This window comes from Rhinopithecus bieti, unplaced genomic scaffold (genome assembly GCF_001698545.2).
Source record: "Rhinopithecus bieti isolate Rb0 unplaced genomic scaffold, ASM169854v2 scaffold_14826, whole genome shotgun sequence".
Classification (NCBI taxonomy): domain Eukaryota; kingdom Metazoa; phylum Chordata; class Mammalia; order Primates; family Cercopithecidae; genus Rhinopithecus; species Rhinopithecus bieti.
In genome coordinates, this window is record NW_016808328.1 from 2519865 (window position 1) to 2543085 (window position 23221).

Here is a 23221-nt window from a genome sequence, read left to right on the forward strand (position 1 = left end):
CCATGGCCAAATCCTCCACTTCACTGAAGTCTGAACTCAAATGTCACTTCCTCCAAGATGCCCTCCTGGACTACCTCTCCCCTCCAGTAGCCTTCTCATACCCATTTTATTTTTGTCATAGCACCAACACTATCTGAGATCAGGGACCTTGTCTCTCATTCAATCCTTTATCCCTAGAGCCTGAAACAGTGTGTGGCTTAGAGTGGGTGCATGACCAATATTTACTGGAGGAAGAAAGGAAGACAGAAAGGAGGAAGGAAGGGAGAAAGTGAGGAAGGAAGGAGGAAGGAAGGGAGGGAGAAAGGGAAAAGCGGGGACCAGGCAGATTCTCCCCTTTTCGGCCCCCTCAGGAACCTGAGTCTACCGACCTTGTGGGCTGGACGCTAGAACAAAGGCCCCAGGCAATATTTCCCAAGCAGCCAGCGGAAGGCAGGTTTCCTCTCCCCCAGGCCCTGTGCCCACCCACAGTTGGGAACTGCTGCAGTGACGTGGGGCCTCTTGCCAGCAGCCAGCCAACAGTTCCACGACAATTGCTTATCATTGTGCTCGTCCTCTCCAGGGTCTGTAGCAGGGACAGTTTACTTGGGACAGGACTCTTAGAATTCCCAGCTAATCATGGGACAGCTGCTTTTTGAGTGTTTGTCCCTTAAACCCGTAGCAACGCAGTTAACCCCCGATGATCTGTCTGCAATTCTGGATGACCTGACGATAATTCTCACAACCGAATTTCTGCGAATAAAACTTCCAGAAAGTGGGCCTCTGATTCTTTCTGATGGGCTTCTTAGAGAGTGGTATGGGACAGAAAAAAGGAAAGCAGACAACTGGTGCTAGGGTGGCATATTGGTTGGTGCTCTGCGTATTCTGTGGCTAAGGAAGTTTGAGGAACACAGAGTTGTAGCCCCTCTGCTTGTGGAGATTCACACTGCACATGTGTTTAATTCAAGGCTCTGAGAAGTTCCGCAGGGGAGAAACCCAGTTAACTCAGTTTAACCCCGTGGTCCCAGGCTCATTTGGCCTCAGAAACCTTTTCTCACATAATAGTTATTAACGTTCTTTGGAACTAGCAATCTGTGGAACACATGAAAAAAATAAAACAAAAAACTGGGTCCAGGAGACATTATTAGTACTTTTTCCATGAATTTGAGAAGAGCCCCTCTCTAGGGTGGCGACTGGCTGTCCATGTACTCATTCGCTCTCCCCTGGATCTAGCATATATGTAGCAGAGCCTGCCCGGCGCCAGGCCCCTTCCTCACAATCAGATGGAGTAGGGGTTAATCCCTCCCTTTTCACCAATGAGGAAAGGAAGAGACCGACGGGATGGCCCCACACCCCAGGCAGCAGGGCTGGGATGGGCACTCAGGTCTGTCTGACTCTAAAGCCCAGGTTGGTTTCTTCTACTCGTGGTTACCTGGCCCTGCCCATAAGTAGCCTATGAGTGGGCTGAGGCGAGGTCCTGGGCTTTGTGCTGGGGAAACATCAAGTCACCCACTTCCTAGTGGGTTGTGGAATCGTCTTGACCTCACCTTTGGCCTCCTGGTGGGACAGTCCTACCCCAGCACCTGAACTAGCAAGATGCTAAGAGCCTGGGCCTCAAAGCAGGTGGTCTGGGCAGCCTACCTCCACCTCCTGTGCCTCAGTTTCTCCTCTGTAGAATGGGCAAGGAAGGTTAAATGAAGACCTGTTTGCAAAGTGATTAGCACAGGACTTGGCCCAGATTACGGGGTCAGGGGATGATGTGAGCCACATGCAGCTGTCTGGGCTGCTCAGATTCTCAAGCAGCACCATGAGTAGCCGAGTGCTCTGGAATAGTGGTGGCGGTGAAGGTGAGAAAAGGTGGCGTTCAGGGTTCAGATGCCCGCTGTTCTACTCCTAGGCCAATATGTGACCACAGGCAAGTTACCTCTCTCTGAACCCAGGTTCCTTACCTGTAAAATGGGATGTGGCAGATGCTACTCATTGCCTATCAACTATCCATTCTCTCTTTCTCAACTTAACAAAATCCTGGTTCTTAGCTAGGTACATTGTGCCCAAATAGAAGACAACATTTTCTGAACCTCTCTGGCAGCTAGAAGTGGCCACGAGATATGGCCATGAGATACAAACTGAAGCATGTGTGGGACTTCCAGGAAGTTTCCTTAAAAGGGAGGGTCCTACCCTTCTCGCTCTCCTTCCACTGCAACCTGAGACATGGATGTGATAGCCAGAGATCTTGCAGCCATTTTGGTCCACGAGGACACGGAACTGTGTGCTGGGGAGTGTGGATCTCTGATGGCTCCATGGACATGCTGTACTCCTGTCTTCTGACATGCTTCACACATGAGAAAAAGAAACCTCCCTTTGGTCTAAGCCGCTCTGTTAGACTGGTTGTATTAATGACCCCCTTGTATCTATGCCCTTTGCCCTGTAACTTATGTAGTCCTCTCTCACTGACTCTCGCTTGGCCACGTGACTTGTGGTGGCCAATGGGATATAAGCCAACACCATATAAGCAGAGGCTTGCAAAAGCCCTTGGGAGTGTCTGCCTGCTGCCTTGGTTCCCCGTGATTGCCGTGAGAAAACACGCACAGGCGGACTTGCTGGAGGCTGAGACATGTCGGAGCAGAGTCGTTGCTCCAGTTGTCCCCTCCAGGGCCACTCCAGACCAGTGGACAGCAGTCAACCCCCAAACATGCAATAAAGCCATGACAAAACCCAAAGAGCTGCCGAGTGACCTGGAGCAGATGAACTACAAACCTAAGAATGCACCAAGCCAAGACCAGCGTCACTGTCCAGTCAGCCCCGAGACTCCTGAGCTAGCTAAGTGCTTCTTGTTCCATGCGGTCGGCTTTGTGGTTAATGGTTGATTGTTAACCAGCACTACTGTGGCAGTAGCTATCTGCTATTTTTCTTCTTGGAATATGCAGCCAAAACCAATCTTAAATGATACTCTAGGTCAGCAATGCCTTCCCTGCAGAATGCTTGGGAGGATCAAAGAGGGAGATGTGCACAGAGGGCTCGGCCCAGGGAGGGAAGTGCCCTCTCCCTCTATCTCCCTCTCGAACTTCGTGGTCCCAGGCATGAGTGCACAGGGGGCTCTCTTGGCCCATTTCTCTCTGATCCTCTTGGTCCCCCAGGGAGAGAAGTAGGTGAGTACATGTTCATGCCAGTTCCAGAGGCTGAGCCATTGTGTGCCCGCCCCACAGCAGGGCGGGAGGATCAGAGAACACAAGTGGCAGAAAAGGCTTTGGAGAGTTGAAAGTCTTTCCACAGGAAAGCCATGTGGAGTGATGTCACGGAGACCCGGTCAGGGTGTTGGGGACCTGCTGTGGGATCTTGGGTAGCCACTAAGAAACCTCTGTGGGCCTCAGTTTTCTTCTAAAAGGAGGTGTTTGCCCTAGGTGAACTCCAAGGCCTCTGCCAATGCTGCTGAGTTTTAATTTGATGTAGGTTTAACTTCTGTGATAGGCAGAATAATGACCCCCCAAAGATGTTCACGTCTTAATCCCCTGGATCTGTGAATATGTTACCTTACATGACAAAAGGAACTTTGCAGGTGTGAGGAAGGTTATGACCCTTGAGATGGGGAGATTTTCCTAGATTATCCAGGTAGCTTGAACTGCATCTCTTGAGTGCTTACATGAAGAGAATCTTTCCCAGCAGAGAGTTAAAAAACCAGTGAGTTGGAGAGTGAGAAGAGCTCAATGTCCTGCTGCTGTCTCTGAGATGTCGGGGTTCTGTGGAAGGACCCAAGAGAGGCCTTGAGGAGCTCAGGCAGCCCCCAGCTGATGGTCAGCAAGGGGAGAGAGGCCTCATTCCTACAGCCACGTGGAACTGAATTCTGTTAACAACCCCTCTAAGTAAGAAAACAGATTGTCCCTTAGCATCATCAGAAAGGACACATTCCCGCCAACACTGCTTTTAGCCTGATGAGATCCGTGCTAGAGCTAGACTTCTTTTTTTTTTTTTTTGAGATGGAGTCTCACTCTGTCACCCAGGCTGGAGTGCAGTGGCACGATCTCTGTTCACTGCAACCTCCGCCTCCTGGGTTCAAGCAACTCTCCTGCCTCAGCCTCCTGAGTAGCTGGGATTACAGGCATGCACCATCATGCCCGGCTAATTTTTGCAATTTTAGTAGAGACAGGTTTTCATCATGTTGGTCAGGCTGGTCTCAAACTCCTGACCTTGTGACCCACCCACCTCGGCCTCCCAAAGTGCTGGGATTACAGGTGTGAGCCACTGCGCCTGGCCCACGCTAGGCTTCTGAACCTGCAGAACCATAAGATAATAAATGTGTGTTGTGTTAAGTTGCTAGGTTTGAGGTATTTTGTCCTGGCAGCAATAGAGAACTAAGCCAAGCTGCCATGTACTGTCCCTCTATGTGCCAGGCGCTGTCCACATTCTTGTTAATGTCCACAATCATCTAGCAAAGCTGCAATGATAGATAAATGACCATTTTGTAGGTGATGGAACTGAGGCTCAGAGAAATGAGGTCTTCTTACATCCTGGCTACACAGCTTGGAATGGGCCATGTGGGATGGGGGCTGAGTTTGTCAGGCCCAGCTCCGATGTCCTTTCTCCAACAGGAGCTCCTAGGATACGCCGATGGTAGAGCTTCCTAAGTGGTTGACCGTGTTCATTACAGGGGGCCTCAAAGGCTGGGGATACCCAGCCAGGCTGTGGTATGGATGGGGCATACGGACTGCCTGCCCCATCTCTGTAGAAAGGCATGGGTCTGGTCAACATTGGGCCCTGAGGACGCAGAGACACAATTATTCAGGCTCTGTTACTTCCTGGCCTGGGAGAGTGGAGTAAGTCACTTACCTCTCAATGCCTCGCTTTCCTTTCATCTATAAAACAGGATGACAATGGGATCTACCTCGTATCGTTGTGAGGATTCAGTGTGAAGGGCTTAGCACTGTGCCTGGCACACAGTTAGCACTTGACAAATGTGAGCTGTTTTGGGGATTAGAGTGAATAGAGAATGATCTCTGTGTTTTAGGTGCCTACCTGTGCCAGCAACCTGGGAGGCACCTTGCATAGCTTAGCTGAAATCCTCACAGCTAAATCCTCCTGTAAGGAGAGGGCGAAGGTGTCCATGAGGAAGATGCAGTCAGACATAAGCTGAGTGACTTGTCCAAGGTTGCATGCTGGTGAGCAGCCAGGCTTGACTCAAAGCCAGGTTCGGCTGCCTGATTCCAAAGCACAGACCCTTCCCACTACCTCCGGAACCTGGCAGAGGTGGGGGTGTTCTGGGCTTGCTCAGGGTGAGATCCTTAAAGGGCGAAGACTGTGTCCAGGGTAGCCCTGGAGAACGGCCAAGTGCACTGGATAGAAGCCCTGTATCAGTGAAATGCTACACCTCCCAGCCCCCAGGTCTGCAGGGCTGTCTGCTTGTCATTCGGACTTCAGCTTAAACGCCACCTCCTCAGAGAAGCTCTCCTCTGACTGCCCACTCTAAGGCTCAGCCTCTGTCCCTCCCTCCTGCCCCTCTCTGCCGTGGTCTTGTTTGTGGGTGTGGACAGGCAGGAGGGTAGCGTGGCTCACTCTGAATAGCCGGACTGACTCTTGGGTCTGCCACTGTCCAGCAGAGTGCACCTGGGTACATGGCATGACCTCTCCCAACCCCTGTTTCCTTACCCCTCAAGCCCAGTGCAGCCTCCTTCCTTGGGGGCCATGAGCACGACTCATGAATATGAGGCAGAAAGGTGTTCTGGAAAGGCAGAGCGTGGTTTGAAGGCGGCATGATGGCTGGATGAAGTCAGAAGACAGTTCTGGCCCCAGTGAATGCCAAGGGATTGTGAGCAAGGCCCAGTCACCTGCCCAAAAGAAACACTTTTTCCTTTTAAGGCAATGAGCTAGAATTTTATATTGAATTTTAGGGTCTGTTTAAAACCCACCACTGAATGCATTTGTCTGGAAATCGAGTCCCCAGCCTTGTTTCCCACCCGACTGCACTTCTCCACACCCCACCTCACCCCACGCTTCTGCGAACCCTTCTGAAAATGTTCGCTGAATGTTCACTGTGGTGCAGCCCCCTCTAGATGCCGGGAAAACCATGGTGAGGTAAAGCAGACCCATCGTGTGCCCCGAGTGCTGATGATGGGGGAGACGAACAAGAACTCAATGATCAATGACACAAGGTAATATTTCAACCACGGGAACGAGAAGGCCCTGGTGCTGGGGCTGGGGAGGGAGGTGTCCCACCAAGTCAGGAAGGTCAGCGAAATGAGCTGAGGCCTGAAGGAAGAATGGGATAAGAAAGCCTTTCTAGGCAGAGGGAACAGCATGTGCCAAGACTCTGTGTCAGGGAAACCTGATACTTAGGAGGAACAGAAAGAAGAATCCTCCCTCCAGTTGCCTCCTGCACTTCCTTCCCCCAGGCCATCTTTCTTTCTGTATGATTCCATCTCTGCTTGCTAGAAGCCTCTCCATTCTTCAAAGTCAAGTTCAAATGCCTCCTCTTCCAGGAAGCCTTCCAGGACATACTCTTTGCTCATTCCCTAGGAGGATGATTTCTCCTGCCTGTGATCTCCCTCATCTCCCCCAGCACCTCTTGGGCCCTCATCCATGCCATCTTGTATGTAGGCTCTGTGTCTGTGTCTTATTTTTCCAACTAGGACATACATCCTCAAGGGCAGATACTGTGTCTACACTACACTGGAGAACAGTGTAGACATGAAGTCACGTTGTCCTGGGTTTAATTATTAATAGAGGTTACTTAAGTAGTAGGACCTTGCATAAATGACTCTATACCTCTTTGGACTTCAGTTTCCTCATCTGGCAAAGGGGGATAATGGGGTGGGAGTGTGGTGTGGTTGCACAGCCCCTAGCTGGGCTCTGAGCAGCTGTAAGAGAAGGGGCTTGCCAAGGGGCTTGGAATAAAGAAGAGGGGGAAAGACTTGTTATAATTCCTAAAGCCTCAGGGCTTTGAGGGCTTCAAGGAGTTTAGACCCGAGTTTCCCAAATTTGTCCGATGGTAAGAAACACCTGAGTCACTTGTTAACAATGCGTATTCCCAGGGTCTACGCCTGGGGCTCTGATTCAGCAGGACTGGGGTAGACTGATATCTGTGTTCTGGAACTTGTGCTCACATATAGTTCTTATGTAAAATTTGATGGGGAAACTGAGGCCTCAGAGGGAGGAAGTGATTTTCATGTGTGTGGTAGATTAGACCAATGACCCCAGTTCTTCCTTTTCTGTGATAGGATTAGGTACCCACGTCCTTTGCCAAGTAACTCTGCAGGGCCCACTCACTGGGGGCAGAGTATACTTCCCCTTCCCACTGATGCTGGGCTTGGCCGTGGGACTTGTTTTGGCCAATGAGATATGGTTGGCTCCCTCCATGCTCCTACCCTTTACCTTGAGAGAAACAAGCCTGGGGTAGCTGCCAGACCAAGGAGAATGAGGAGAAACATGAAACAGGCTGAACCCAACTCACATTCTGGAGTCCTGCCCAGCACAGAGAACATGGCCAAGATTAGTCCAACGCCAGCTGACCCACACACTAGTGAGTGAGGAAATAAATGTTTATTGTTTAAACTACTGAGTTGTGGGGTGATTTTGTTACGCAGCATTATTGCAGGAGTAGCTGACTCATACACTGACTAAATGAATGCTGTTCATTTGCTAATGTCATGCAGCAAATGAACGGCAAAGCCAAGCCTAGGTCTCTGCTCCTAATCCACTACTTGTTTCTCATTGCTTCTCTGTCTTTAAATCCTGAGGGCTCTCCCTGTGTGTCTATTCCCTGGAAACCCCTCACTTCCATACTCCGCCCCATCTCTACTCCTGGGTACATCCAGCTCCAGATAGCAGGGTCCATCCCAGCAGCCCAGAACCACTTCTAGCTACTAATAAGCTGAGGCGTCTTGAGTAGGTAGTTCCACTTGCAGAACTCCCAAATGGATGTAGGAGAGTTTCCTGCAACCAGGGAAAGAGCTCCAGGAGCTTCCTTCTGGCTTCTACCAGTTAGAAAGAGTTCTCTCTCCACCCGCCTTGGGGTCCTGGGTTTCTCCAGTTCAGAGCTTTGTCAAGCCAGAGAGATGCACAGCTGAAGCTTTCTAATCTGTTAGAGGTCTTTTCTATCACTTGCTGGCTTTTTTTCTTCTTTGAGATGGAGTCTCGCTTTGTCGCTCAGGCTAGAGTGCAGTGGTATAATCTTGGCTCATTGCAAGCCCTGCCTCCCGGGTTCAAGTGATTCTCCTGCCTCAGCCTCCCGAATAGCTGGGATTACAGGCACTCACCACCACGCCTGTCTAAATTTTGTATTTTTAGTAGAGACGGGATTTCACCATGTTGGCCAGACTGGTCTCGAACTCCTGACCTCATGTGACCCATCCACATTGGATCACAAAGTGCTGGGATTACATGCATGAGCCACTATGCCCCACTGGTTTTTGAGGGTTTTCTCAGATTGCCTCCTTTGAGTCAGCTCCCTCTGGACCCCAATCTGAGTGGGGCTTAAATGCACCCAGGGCACCAAAAGAACTGTAGGCAGTCAGTCACAAACATGCCCTCTCAGCCACAGCAACACCACCATTCCCGAACAAAACCACACTCCTCAGATCCAAACACACAGACAGGCAGAGCCACAGTTAGATGTACAAACTCATGCTCAAATACACAATACCTCCTACCCCTGTCCCCAAGGCCCCGCAGGTTGACACATCCACGCTCACAAATGCATGTGTACAGAACCCACATGGCCGCAGTCATATGCGTTGTAAACAAATGGCCACCAAACACATATGACAGCACACTCACACATACACAGACTCAAATGCACAATCAGACCCACAAGCTCAAGGTGCCGTGGACACATCAAGGACTTCGCCCAAGGACTGGAGTCTGTCAGACCTAGTCAATTCTTGCCTCTCACTCTTCCTGGCTTTGTGACTCAACTTGTCTGAGCATCATCTGTGAAATGGGGACATGGATGCCTCCTTCTCAGAAAGACCACCACGATGCACTGAGGTCATGCATGGAAAACACCCCTCAACCAGGTGGAGTCAGTTGCCCTCTCTCTCTCTCTCTCTCTCTCTCTTTTTTTATTAGAGTTTCGCTCTTGTCGCCCAGGGTGGAGTGCAATGGCGTGATCTTGGCTCACTACAACCTTCGCCTCCTGGGTTCAAGCGATTCCCCTGCCTCAGCTTCCTGAGTAGCCAGGATTACACGCATGTGCCACCACGCCTGGCTAATTTTTGTATTTTTAGTAGAGACGCGGCTTCACCATGTTGGCCAGGCTGGTCTCGAACTCCTGACCTCAGGTGATCATCCTGCCTTGGCCTCCCAAAGTTCTGGGATTACAGACGTGAGCCACTGTGCCCAGCCAGTTGCCTTCTCTCTTTCTATGTCCTTGGCATGCCCTTCCTCCCTTCTGAATGCCATTTTTTTCTATTGTTCTTTTCAACATTCTACTGGCTGGGTGCAGTGGCTCTTGTTTGTAATCCCAGCACTTTGGGAGGCTCAGGCAAGAGGATCATTTGAGGCCAGGAGTTCTAGAGGAGCCTGGGCAACATATAAGACTCCATCTCTTAAAAAAAATTTTTTTGACTGGTCCTTCAAACTGCAAGTCAAATTCCACCTCCTCCAGGAAGACTTCCTGGGTCTGGACTTCCACATCTGGATCCTGCATGCTTACTGTGTGGGCCCCACCCTACATCAGAAAGATCAGCTTGGAGGCCCACTCACTTTCCCTCCTGCAGCCTGGCCTCCCTCAGCTCTTCCATGGACACGGCACTGACCATGCTCACTGTAGGGGTTTGGCAAAGGTTGCTGAGTGAATAACTGAAGGGCACGCTTACAGTGCCAACCGTGAGATCTTCTACTCACAGGTAGCATAATGTCCTCGATAATCACATGTGGCCCTCAGGTGGGGGATGAGGCTGGGAAGCATCTCTGGGACTCAGCCTCACGTGACACTGAGGACAGCGGTCCTGGTGGAGAGGGGAGGCTCGGAGCCCAAGTGGAGTGGGGACTAGAGAGAGAACAGGGTGGAGGGGAGACTGCAGTGTTCGGCAACTTCCTTTTTTGCTGTGAGGGAAAGAAGGGTGGTGGGTGGAGGATGACGTGAGGCCACAGAAAGGGTTACTAAAAGTGAGCTTCAGGAGAGTTTTGCTGGAGTTAGACTGGAGTGGGCTGAGCTTCACAGAAAGCACTTGTGATCGAGGTTCAAGTTAGGCTGCAAGAGATGACACCTCCGGGCTTTCCTGGGTCTCAGTGAGGCCATGTAACTGAGGCCCTGCCCGTGGAATGCATGCAGAAGAGAAAGATGCTGCCTCTACCTACTTTGCTTCAAACATCATTGCTGCCCTGTTTTCCCTCTCTTCCCACAGACATGCCTGAGACTCAGTTTGGATCATACAGATAAGGAGCAGGGGGCACCGGGAAACGACACGGAAATAACCTGGGTCCCTGAGTCTCTGAGTGGATCAGAGCCACCCCGCTAACGTGGACTGCTCACCTCTGGATTCTCTCATGAGAGAGAAATACGTCCACATTCTTTTTTTTTTTTTTTTTGAGACGGAGTCTTGCTCTGTCGCCCGGGCTGGAGTGCAGTGGCTGGATCTCTGCTCACTGCAAGCTCCGCCTCCCAGGTTCACGCCATTCTCCTGCCTCAGCCTCCGGAGTAGCTGGGACTACAGGCGCCCGCCACCTCGCCTGGCTAGTTTTTTGCATTTTAGTAGAGATGGGGTTTCACCGTGTTAGCCAGGATGGTCTCGATCTCCTGACCTCGTGATCCGCCCGTCTCGGCCTCCCAAAGTGCTGGGATTACAGGCTTGAGCCACCGCGCCCAGCCACGTCCACATTCTTTAAGGCAGCTAATGTTGGATCTTTTCATTACAGCAGCTTAACTTTTACGTTCAATAATATGCACTCAACAAGTGGGAGCAATTATTACTAATACCACCACAATGAAGAGGTAGCACTTACCCTCCCAGGTGGACGGATCACATGAAAAACATTTGAAAAGAAGAAATCACTCCACAGATGTGAAGGAGTCTTTTGTGAGTCTTGTGTGTGCCCTCCCTGGCACAGCACGATGGGGCACTACCCTGGCCCACGTCAGAAGCGCTTACCTGCCTGGTTGGTGGTGATGTTCACAGAGGCGAACTGAGGCGAGAAGGGGCTCTGGTCAGTAACGCCATTCACGGCCTGGATCTCGAAGGTGTACTGGGTGTGGGCCAGCAGGTCACTGATGTAAATGCGTGGCTCGGTCAGGCCCAGCTGGCGCGGTGCGTACTGCACGTTGTCCCCGCAGCGGGTGCAGGCGCCCCGGCCCGAGCCACAGCTCTTGCAGATGATGTTGTAGACGAGGTCCTCTCGGCCTCCAGAGTCGCGGGGAGGAGTCCACTCCAGCATGAGGGAGGTCTCATTGACACTGGAAATCACAGCCTGGGGTGCAGAGGGGATGGCTGGGGCGGGGGAGAGGTGTTGGTCAGTGGGGGGCTCAGGGGGTACTATCCCCCACGTGACCACTCTGTGCCCACTGCTCTGGCTCCATCCCAGGCCTCCGAAAGGACCTCCTTAAATTCTTTCTCCTGTCTCCCCACCAGAGAGATGTTTCTAGAATATAACGTAGCCTGCCGTACATCTGCTCAAACCTTTCCCTCCAGGTTCCAACCTGCTCAGTGTTTGTTACTGAGGATGGTATTTTTGCATTTGGAATTACACCTGCCCAGTATGTATTTTCGCCTTCTTCCTTAGAACAGTTCAGCTTTATTCATGGTGGCAATATGTCCAGCTAAAAGATGGCATTTCCCAGCCTCCTGTGTTTAAGAGCTTGCCACTGATATAGAGCAGAAGTTGTTGACTAGGACTGTTTCTTTAAAAAGAGACAGACAACTATGGCATGTCCCTTTGTCCTTCCCCACTTCTGCTGCCTAAAATGTGTGTGATGGCTGGGACTTCGGCAGCTATGTTGGACGATGAAGTGACCTTAAGAACAGAAACAACAGTGGCTCACACCTGTAATCCCAGCACTTTGGGAGGCCGAGACAGGCGGATCACCTGAGGTCAGGAGTTCAAGACCAGCCTGGCCAACACAGGAAACCCTGTCTCTACTAAAAGTACAAAAAATTAGCCGGGCATGACAGTGGGTGCCTGTAATCCCAGCTACTCGGGAGGCTGACGTGGGAGAATTACTTGAACCCGGGAGGTGGAGGTTGTCATGAGCTGAGATCATGCCATTGCATTCCAGAGCCTGGGTGACAAAGCGAGACTCCATCTCAAAAAAAAAAAAAAAAAAAAGAACCAAAACTAGGTTGGGTGTGGTGGCTCATGGATGTCATCCAGCACCAGCACTTTGGGAGAATGTGGGAAGATTCCTTGAGCCCAGGAGTTCAAATCTAGCCTTGGCTAGATAGAACATAGTGAGACTCTGTCTGTATGAAAAATTAGCTGGGTGTGGTGGTGCACACCTGTAATCCCAGGTATTCAGGAGGCTGAGGGCAGAAGGCTGAGGGCACCTGAGCCTAGGAGGTTGAGGCTACAGTAAGCTAAGATTATGCCACTCTGAATGGCAGAAAGAGTCAGGCCCCAAAGGCCATCGTGGATTGACCATACTGTTCCAGGACTGTCTGCCTTGGGCTCCTTTTGGGTGAGAGAATAAATCTGTACAGTTTCAGCCACCAGGGTCAGCTCTGTTACTTACAGCTGAATGTCATCCCTGACAGATACAGGGGTTGTGACGCTGTGCTCTTAGGCAGTCCCTTCCTAGAGGACCTTGGGCTGTGATTCAGGCAGCCGCTGCCAGGTTAGAACACTGGACAGCCTTTTCTGCCACAGACACTATCTGTGTTGCTTCATCTCCTGCCAAGCCTCCCATCCCTTGTCCCTTTGTGAATCCAGACCTTGACTTGATCTTTCATGTGACTCAGCAGAAGGGGGTAAGGAGCCGGACACCAGCACCATGGTGTCTGCATGGTGGGAGCATGGCCACCCCAGGATGCCCCTTTCTTGATGCCCCTTACTTTTCCATTTCTCTTCCCACCAGGGAAAGACTGGCTGTAACCGGATGGCACCCAACTCTCGCTCTGAGCTTTTCTGCAGGTAGACCTGGGGCTCGGTCAGGCATCGCCCTTGAGGGGCCCCGGGACTTACTTGTGCAGGGCATGTCCAGGGGATCCAGGTCTGCTCTGTAGTAGCCATTGCGGCAGACACAGTTGGTGGCCCCTTCAGAAGTGGTCCGGCTGTTGATGGGACAGTGGGTACAGGCCTTGTCTCCTTGGTTGGCCTTGAAAGTTCCAGATGGACAACCTGAGAGAGAAGATAAGGAGAGTCTCTAGGAAACCAGATGAAGACTCAGAGAGGTCATGAGCCACGCAGCCTCACGGAGGGGCCACGCAGCCTCACGGAGGGGCCATGCAGCACCATTGCTGGAAAATCTCATCTCTTGAAGCATTTGAAGTCTCCAGACCCCAACGTGGGAGTTCTAACTCTGCCAGGGCTTCCTAGTTTCTTGTCTCTGAGCTGTCTAGGGCTCCCAGCAATCTTCCCTCACCTATCCCAGCTTGGCTGTGTCATGGTCTCTAGAATCAACCCTGACCTAGTTACAAGGCACATCTGAAGACGCCTGGGGCAGTGTGCATGGGTTCCGGTCTTGCTTACTAATGTCTGGCTGGGCACTGATTCTTAGAACCAGATTCCTGGGTTGCAGACAATTGAGATGATTACACGGCAAAAGAAAAGTCCTAGGGCAGTGTAGAGGCGATGTGGCAGAACAGAAGAGAACACTACTTTTGGAATCAGACCGACCTGGCTTTGAGTACTGGCTAGGCCTTTTATTAGCTGTGCAGCCCCAGACAAGCTGCTTAACTACTCAGACTCAGTTTTCTTATTTGTAAAATTAGGATTCTAAGGCCCATCCCTGCAGGGTCATTGTGAGTATTCTGACTAAGCGTAAGGCACATGGCACAAGGCCTTGCACAGTAGAGGTGCCCAATGAATAGTAGCTGTTATAGTTGGTATGTGATCAATTTATTAAAATATTAATAAAAGGGGCCTGCAGTACCAGGACCAGCCTAAGGAGGGCACTGCTTGCACTCAGCCCACATTTGCACTCGGCCCGCATTTGGCTTCTCCTGTGGGCTGTGGCCATCATCCCTGATACGGAGTCCACCTCCCCTGCAGCTCTGAGTATGAGGTTAGGGCCTATAAGAGGCAGCTGCCTTGTGTGCACACATATTCAAATCCACCTTCCTCTTCTTGCTGGCCCTGGGTTGAGAATCAGGAGGCTGAGGGTCTAGACCTTGCCCCTCTCCCAGCTTCAGCCTGCTGGGTTCATGAACTCAGCTCTGCTATCACCTCCAAGGGATTGTGCAATGGGTAAGTGGGTGGACAGGAAAGAGCTTTGCAACAAACATTTCATCTCCTTGGGATGAAATGCAGCTAAACCATCCACAGGCCCCCAGGCCCTCACCAGGAGTACATTTCATGCCTGGGTGCTGTGGGTTCTTCAGCAAGTGACTCAGCCTCTCTGAACATTAGTTTCTGTGTAGGTAAACAATTAACATAAATTTCCCTAGTTCATTTTTTTCCAGCTCTAGTCTTCAAGGCTTATCTGCCCAGTCCAAGTATTAGCAAACCACCCTCCCTCAACCCTCAACCAGCTCTGGCCTCAGAGACCCTGCCTTTCTTGGTGCCCAGAACATTGCTTGGGTTCAGAGTGCTCTACTTACCCACCGTAATTATTTTTCTGGGGGTCTCCTGGCCATGCTCTCAACTCCCCCAGGATCAGAGCCATGTCTGACTCACAGCTGCTTGTCCTATGGCTAGCTTGGAATCTGCACTCAGCAAGTGCTCTGTAAATACTTCTTTTGTTGTTGTTATTAATTTTTTTTTTTTTTTTTTTTTTTTTTTTTTTTTTTTTTTTTTTTTTTTTTTTTTTTTTTTTTTTTTTTTTTTGTAGAGATGGGGGTCTCACTATGTTGCTCAGGCTAGTCTTGAACTCCTGGGCTCAAGCAGTCCTTCTGCCTCGGCCTCCCAGAGTGCTGGGATTACAAGCATAAGCTACCACACCTGGCCCATAAATACTTCTTGGAGTTGCCTGCTTAAGTGGAATGAGCATGGGCTTTGGAGGCCATGCAAGCAGGAGGGCAGTGAACATAGTGGTTAGTGTGCAGGCTGCTGGCAAACCCAGACCCACCTGTGTGAACAGTGTGGCCTCGGGGAAGTCACTTAAACTGTTTCCTTACCTGTAAAGTGGGACAACAGTATCTATCTCCTAGGGTTGTTGTCAGTTTATATTGCTTAACTTATGTAAAAACACTTATAACAATTCCTGGCAGTATTAAGCCATCTGGTTCAAAAGTAATTTGCTGAGTGACCTTTGACAAGCTGTTTGACCTCCCTGAGCTACACTGTTCTCACTGGTAAGAGCATCTACCACACAAAGTGGCCATGAGGATTACTGCACTGGCTCTGGGTCCCCTGAGTCCTCCTGCCCTTCCCCTCGTCTTCCTCTTGGGCACCGACCTTTCCCTGATGGCTGGATGAAGGGGCAGCCTCACCATCTTGGCACTGCCTAGAGCTTCTGGGCAGTCAGGACATGCAGGCTGGAGCCCCAGCTCTGGTCAAACAGTCGGCCTCTCTAAACGGGTTTCCCATTCTGCAGAATGGGGGCACAAGGTTCCCAGGAAGGTCTAGAACCATCCTTAGAGATGCCAAAGGGTTTTGGCCCCAAGATCAGGCTCCTCCTGCTCCCTCTCTGGAGACAGCCTACCCAATTCAGCATCCCTCCTCCATCTGTGGGGCATTCCCGGGGGGCCTGCCAGTGGGTGGCTGCTCTCTCTCCCCTCTGTGTGGTGCCAGCCCTTCCATCTGGACTGCCTTCCTGGCTACCCTCTCCCCCTGGCAGTGTCCTGGCTCCCTCTCAGATTCCCAGACCACCCCTGCCCTAAGCTGCCCTTCATTTGCTGTGTTGCCTGGCCAGGTTCGACCCCCACCACCAGGCACTGTATCATTTCTGTATCTATGGCACTGTGCTTCATGAAACTCACTCTTCTCTGTCCTGGGAAGTGGCATCACTCTCTACCCTGTCCCCCTGCAGCCAATCAATTACTAGGTCTTCCCTCCTCAGCAGTCTCTGGTCTTGTCTTGGCCGCTCCCTCCGCTGCCAGCATCTAGAAAGCTCTTTCCACCCATTCCTCAGCCTCTCACGCCATCTGGCCTCCTCCCGCCCACCCACTCTCCAAACTAGCTCTCTAGAGTGCAGACCTTTCCAAGTCACTTAAAAATCCACAATGGTACATACATTGGAATACTATTTGGCCATAAAAAGGAACGAAGCATTGACACATGCTACGGCACAGGCGACCCCTGGACACATTGTGCTCAGTGAAAGAAGCCAGCCATGAAAGCAGGATTCCATTTATATGAAACAGGCCCAGCACAGGCACATCGAAAGAGACAGAAAGTCGATGCATGGCTGCCAACGGCTGGGGATAGGGGAGCAGGGGGAGGAGCTGCTAATGGGGAACAGGGCTTCTTTTTGGGGTGATGAATATGTTCTAAAATTGATTGTGGTGATGGTTGCACAATTCTTTGAATACACTAAAAACCTTTGATTTGTACAATTTATTTTATTTTTTTTGAGATGGAGTCTCACTCTGTCACCCAGGCTGGAGTGCAGTGGCGCAATCTCGGCTCACTGCAGCCTCTGCCTCCCGGGTTCAAGCAATTCTCCTGCCTCAGCTTCCCAAGTAGCTGGGACTACAGGCGTGTGCCACCATGCCTGGCTAATTTTGTATTTTTAGTAGAGACAGGGTTTCACCATGTTGGCCAGGCTGGTCATGAACTCCTGACCTCAAGTGATCCACCCACCTCGGCTCCCAAATTGCTGGGATGACAGGTGTGAGCCACCACGCCTGGCCTGATTTGTACAATTTAAATAGGCAAATTGTATGGTACGTGAATTTTATTTCAATGAAGCCACTATTTTAAAATGTCCACACCAGCTCCCCAGCAGACATGGGAAGCCCAAACTCTGCAGGGCGCCTGGGCCCCAGGGGGCTGGTACTTGCCCACCACTCCTACCTCAGTGTCTGGTGCTCTCCCACACTCAACTAGGTACAATGCCCACCCCAGGCCCACCTCACACCCCTGGCTTTTGTCCATCTGCTGTTGTTGCTTAGAATGCCTTCCCTTCGCCATCAGGCAAACTCCTGGACTCTTTTAAGACATCATTTCTTCTAAGAAGTCTTCTCTGAGCCCCCTGGCAGGGTCTATTTTATTTATTTATTGAGATGGAGTCTCACTCTGTCGACCAGGCTGGAGAGCACTGGCATGATCTTGGCTCATTGCAACCTCTGCCTCCCAGGTTCAAGTGATTCTCCTGCCTCAACCTCCCAAGTAGCTGGGATTACAGGCATGCACTACCACGCCGGGCTAATTTTTTTGTATACAGTACCTATTTTAATTATTTATGAATGTGTCTACCTGGCTGGACTATAAACTCCCAGTATAATGCTGGGTTCCTAGCAGGTGATGGGTGGATGAATGAGGAGCTGGAAGGGGATCGAGCCCTACCCCCTTAGTTGACATTTGAGGAAACTGAGGCCCAGAGAGGAACAGACAGGCATAGCTCTTCAGTAGCATAGGCCAATTCTGATCCCAAGTCTACTGTGTGACCGTGGGGTGCGCTGGGGCCTCAGCTCCCATCAGCTACCTCTGAGAGGTCTGGGTGACCACTGTCTACAGCGCCCAGGGGGCCACACTGCTCCCAACTTCTGGGTGGGAAGGGAACCTGTCCTGCTGGCATCTGCATGTCATGTGCAGAAGTGGGAAGAAGATAATGAGACCTGAAACACAGGAAGGCAGTTGTACCTCTGACAGGTGTGTGGGCTTGGAAAAGCCTTCTCCCCTCTGAAACTCAGTCTCCTCATCTGGAAAGGGGGCTAATGATGCCTGCATGGAATAATGACAGAGACAGCCACTGAATGGGTCTCTGCTCCATTGTGGCCTCTCTGCCAATCCTCCACAGTCCCTGGAGTGATCTGTTTAAAATGAATCAGACGTGTGGCACCTTGTCTAAAAACTCCCTCATGTGCAATTTATCCCCACTGCACTCAGAATAGATCCACGCCTAGCCTGGCTACAAGGCCTGTGAGGTTGGTCCTGACGGTCTCCTGGTTGCTTCCTGCTCCTCCCCTCACTCACTGTGCTCCCGCCTGTGGTCATCAAACCCGTTCTCACCTCCAGACCTTTGGCCAAGCTGTTCCCTCTGCCTGGAATGCTTTCCCTGCTCTTCCCATGGCTGGCTCCTTTTTCTCCTTCACGCCCCAGCTTAAATGTCAGCTCCTCTGAGAGGCCCACCCTGACCACCCTGGCTAAGGCAACTGTCTCTTGCTGTGTTCCGTCTCAATCTCAGTTTCCTCATCACAATTCATAATTATGTTAGAAAATGGTTTGTCAACTTGTGTGTTGTCTTTTTCCCTGCACTGAAAGTACCTGGAAAAAGGGAGGAGGAGCCGGGGTTGTCTGGCTCTTATGGTTTCCCCAGGCCCTAGCAGAGCAGCGGGCCCGTAGTAGGCACTTGATGTATACAGGTTGATTGAATCAATGTGCCTCTTATAGGGTGCCATCAGAATCAGATGAGAAAGTGGGTGAGAAAATACTTAGCTGAGTCCGTGCCTGTCTGGGTACCACCAGAGTCATCTCGATCTTACCACCCATCATCAGGCTCACAGTCCTCTCTGCCTCCCACTTGTTCTCCCCATGGTCTTCCCAGGGACCTGTTGACCAGGGTGTTGACCAAAGCATCTCAGTTTTCAAACTGCAAGTCCTGTATCCCAGAAACTCCCTGGGATTGACCGGGAGGATTGACCATTCTACTGTAACCTCTCTGGCCCCATCTGTCACCTCTCTCATCTGCTTGCAGCTCCCTGGACATCGGGCCACATATGCTGGTCCCTTTGCCCGAATGCCCTTCTCCCCCATCTCCCTGCCCCCTTGGATTGGTGAGTCTGATGTATGTGCCCACTTCTAGGCGGCCTGCCCTCCATTTTCCTACAGTGCCAGCTCACACCTCCACTGTAGCACACAAGACATGCTCTGTGTGCAGTGGTGTGCTGTTAAACTGCACTGGAGGGGAAAAGAAGCCCTGATTGGTTGTGTTTGCCAATTTGTGTGATATAAATACTCCCACCAGAGCAAATGCCGAGCTACCAACTTGAGATCACTGAACGCTGACTTGGGAAAACATGTGCACAGTCGGTTCTTGCAAGTCAAGCTCCAGACCACCACTGGACTTACGTGGCACATGACTTTGTTCTGCCCACTGGTTGGTGAACTTTGATTGGCGCAGGGGCTGGGTCTTTCACCTCTGCATCCCCAGTACCTATCCCAGGATCTGGCACATGGTAGATGTTCAGCCAATTTAGTTTTGCTGAATGAAGGCAGGTCTGTCTCCCTGGTTGGACAGGGAGTGACTCGAGGGGAGGGGCTGTGGGTTTGAACGGATTGATATACACAAAGCACTTAGAACACACAGTAAGTGCCATGTAAATGGCTATTATTACTCATCCAGCATGGAATGACAAAAATAATTCCCATTTATTGTGTACTTTCCAGGTGGCAGGCCCAGTGCTGTGTCTTACATGGATTCTCTAACTTATTCCATAAACCGCCCACCCAACTAGGTACCATTATCATTCCCATTTTACAGATAAGGAAACTGAGGCTCAGGGAGAATGAAGTGACCGCCCTAAGGTCACATAACAAGTCAATGGCACAGCTGGGGTTGACCTTAGATCTTCGTGATCCAGAACAGCTTGTGTCTAAATGCTACTGGTCCCAGAAATTAGTGAGTGGTGAGTGTCACGGCTGGACACCATCTTGTCAGGCCTGCTGAGGGGCCGGGATTTGCTGGAGCCTCTCAGAACGGCAGAAGTAGTGCCTGGACCTCAAACCCAGGACTCAAGGCTCACAGCAGCCAGCCAGCCCCAGCATTCTGCAATCGCCCAGAGCCTTTCGCCAGGCAACCCAGGGCAGGATGGCAGCGGGCCGGGGAAAGGAGGGAGGGTTACAGGGAAACAGATTTTCTCCCCACCTGCCCCCTGGGCTCTGGGGATAGGTGATAATTGACTGAGTGAGCCCTGAGTCAGGCCGAGGCAGGACTCCATCTGGGCCTGGCACGGTGGGGCTGTTAATTGGCATCGGGTGATCCTCAAAGCCTCAATGGCTGGCCTGCTGCCTCTGCTCCCCCCTCTCCTCCCAGGGACTCCGGCTTAATCCCAAAGACAACTGATGCCACGTCGGAGTCAATCGCTGGGTCAGGCCCAGTGTGTCAGGCTGCCGAGGCTTGGAAGGAGCATCTCTGTCTTCCTTGGGGTCCTGTAGACCAGAGGGCACTGTCTGTGGTTCTGGGTAGAGGTGGCATCTGAAAAGGTCTGCACCCTGGGGTCAAGTTCCTATTTCCCAGACCTGAGCAGGAGGTCTGATGAAACTGAACCTGGGCATGGACTGTGGAGCTGTGGCCAGGGCTTAATCCCAGTTCTACCTCTCATTAACTCTGTGACCACAAACAAGTTACCTACCCTCTCTGTGTCTAAGTTTCTTGTCTGTACAATGGGAATAAAATATTGATTATATTTGCTGGGAAGATTAAACAAGTTAATGAAAGTAAAGCACCCTGACAGTGTCTGCCTGGCTCATGTTAAGTGCTATGTAAGTGTTGGCTATTATTATATTCATTCATTCTTGGCCTCCATTTGCTATGTGCTAAGCACTGGAGATAATAGAGATAAAGAAGACATAGTCCCTGTCCTCAGAAGTTCAGCTCCAGTTGGGGAGATAGTGAGCTGTAAATTTATTCTACAGGCATTTACTGAGTCCCCTAGTAGGTGCCAGGTACTGGGACTTTGAGACAAAAGGCCTCGGCCCTGGAACATAAGAGACCATGACTAAGCAGGGGGCTGAGATGCCTTCCTTGAACGAGGCTTACCTGCTGGCTGCTGTGGGCAGAGGGGCCAGGGAGTGGGTTCTGGGGTCAGCGGTGGCAGGTTTGAAGTGCAGCCAGCTCGCTTTCCCACCTTGGAATCTCTAGGAAGTCAGTTCTGGGTTTCAGCTGGGGAGAGGAGTTTGACTGGATGGAGAAAAGAGTCTTGGCCCCAGGGTAGGGGGGCTGGCAGCCCCCGCAAACTGCCGTTTGCTCCGTGAGCCTAGGCTACTTCCTGCCCACTCTGGGCCTCAGCTCTATTAGATTTGAATGGATTGATATACACAATTCAATCCAATCATTCAATCCACAATCCAAGGAAGGTGCTGCCTGGCACCCCCTCTAGGGCTTCTTCCAGCTTGGGACTCCAGCTGTGGGTGGCTCAGACACCCAGTGCTGGGCCTTACATTCTCTTTGAACTGCGGAAAGACTGATTTGCATATTTTCAGGGATTTGTGTTGTGTGTAGGGCAGGGCTGGGCTTGCTGGGTTAAGTGGGTGGGGTTTTGGGGTCTACCTCATGCAAAGTGGCTTTTACATTTTGCACCCTTCCTGCTTTGGCTGCAAGGTTAACCTAGCAGAGTCAGTCCCTCTGGGCTGGGCTGGGCTGGGCATGATACCTGATCCTCCTCCGTACTGTGGGCAAAGCTGCGCTGAAAGCAGGCAGCTACCTCCTGAGATGGAGAGGAGGTGCTTCTAAGCACTGCGTGCCTAGGATGTGCTCAGTGCTGGGCCAGGAGCCTCCCTGGTCCATGCTCTCCTTGGACCACCCTGTGCAATGGGAGGTTTTCCCATTTTAGAGATGAGGAAACTGAGGCTAACAGAAAGGAAGCGCCCTGTCCAAATCACATAGAGACTTAGGCTCAGAGCATGTGCCTCCACAGTCCAGGTTCTTAATTTTTTTTCTTTCTTTTGAGACAGGGTCTCACTCTATCACCCAAGCTGCAGTGTAGTGGCGCAATCACAGCTCACTGTAGCCTCGACTTCCTGGGCTCATGTGATCCTCTCACTTCAGCCTTCCGAGTAGCTGGAGCTACAGGTGCACACCACCATGCCTGGCTAATTTTTGTTATATTTTCTAGAGATGGGGTTTCATCATGTCATCCAGGCTGGTCTTGAACTCTTGGGCTCAAGTGATCCTCCTACCCCGACCTCCCTAAGTGCTGGGATTACAGGTGTGAGCCACTGTGCCCAGCCTTAGTCCATGTTCTTTCTAAAACTCCCGTCCTCAAGGTCCCTGGAGCTCCTTCCCACTTGATGAAGGGTTTCCCTTCTTGCCTGTTTATTCCTTCCTTTCCTCCCTCTTCCCCCTTCCTAGACAAGACAGCTTAAGTCCAGCGAGTGCCTCAGGGCCATGCCCTTGCTGGGGTAGCTCCCACTAGGACCACCCAGGGGCTGTCAGTCATTCTGCCCCAATGCCCAGGTTCCCCCTGTCTGTCCCTGCTGGGACCCGGCTTCGTGGAACCCAGCCAGCAGCTGACAGGACAAGGTTGAGGCAGGGAGCTGCACGAACATGCCTCCCCTTTGCCTGAGGGGGCACCCGGGCCTTGCCAGCCAGGCCGCCACCCCTGCCATCTGTTGAGTCACTCCTCTGCTGAAGACCCTTTGGTGGCTCCCTCATGCCCAGGGATAGTCCGGCCTGCTTTGGCCTCCCCTTCCACAGTCCACTTGGCCAGCTTCAGCTCCCTCATGCTCCCAATCACACCTTGGGCTCTAGCCACTGCAGGCACTGCCAGTTCCCAGAACAAGCTGTGCTTGGTCTCGCCTCTGGGCCTTTGCTCAGGCAGCTCTCTCTGCCTCACATGCTATCCCAGCTCCCACCCAGCTCCTTCTTGTCCTTCTTCAAATCTCACTCCAGCCCGAATCAGCTGTTGGTCCTTTTCTAAGATGTCCCCGGCCAGGGCTGGGTCTGGGGGCGCTCTCCTGTGCTCCAGTAGTACCTGGCACTGCACCTCTGCCACTGCATGAGTATACAGGATGGTGACTGTCTGCCTCTCCTACCAGGCTGTGAGCACAGTGATAGTGATGGTGGGTAACCCCAAGGTCTGGCACCAGCCCCAGTGTCTGCCTGAGAGGTGATCGATAGAGGCTTCAGGAATTATTTGTCGCCCAGGCTGGAGTGCAGTGGCGCGATCTTGGCTCACTGAAAGCTCCACCTCCCAAGTTCAGGCCATTCTCCTGGCTCAGCCTCCTGAGTAGCTGGGACTACAAGGCGCCCGCCACCATGCCTGGCTAATTTTTTTTGTATTTTTGGTAGAAACGGGGTTTCACCATGTTAGCCAAGATGGTTTCAATCTCCTGACTTCAT

The 23221-nt window shown here is 51.5% G+C and overlaps 1 protein-coding gene across 3 annotated transcripts in view; it reads right to left on the reverse strand.

Moving 5' to 3' along the window:
* Positions 1 to 23221, reverse strand: part of EPHB2 (EPH receptor B2) — a 135071-nt gene that overhangs the window by 39572 nt on the left and 72278 nt on the right. For all 3 annotated transcript variants that reach the window (XM_017886555.1, XM_017886553.1, XM_017886554.1), the window contains exons 3-4: positions 13081 to 13236; positions 11058 to 11393 (exon numbers count right to left, since the gene is read on the reverse strand). In XM_017886555.1, the coding sequence (XP_017742044.1) occupies positions 11058 to 11393; positions 13081 to 13236 (492 nt within the window). The remainder of the gene's footprint in view (positions 1 to 11057; positions 11394 to 13080; positions 13237 to 23221) is intronic.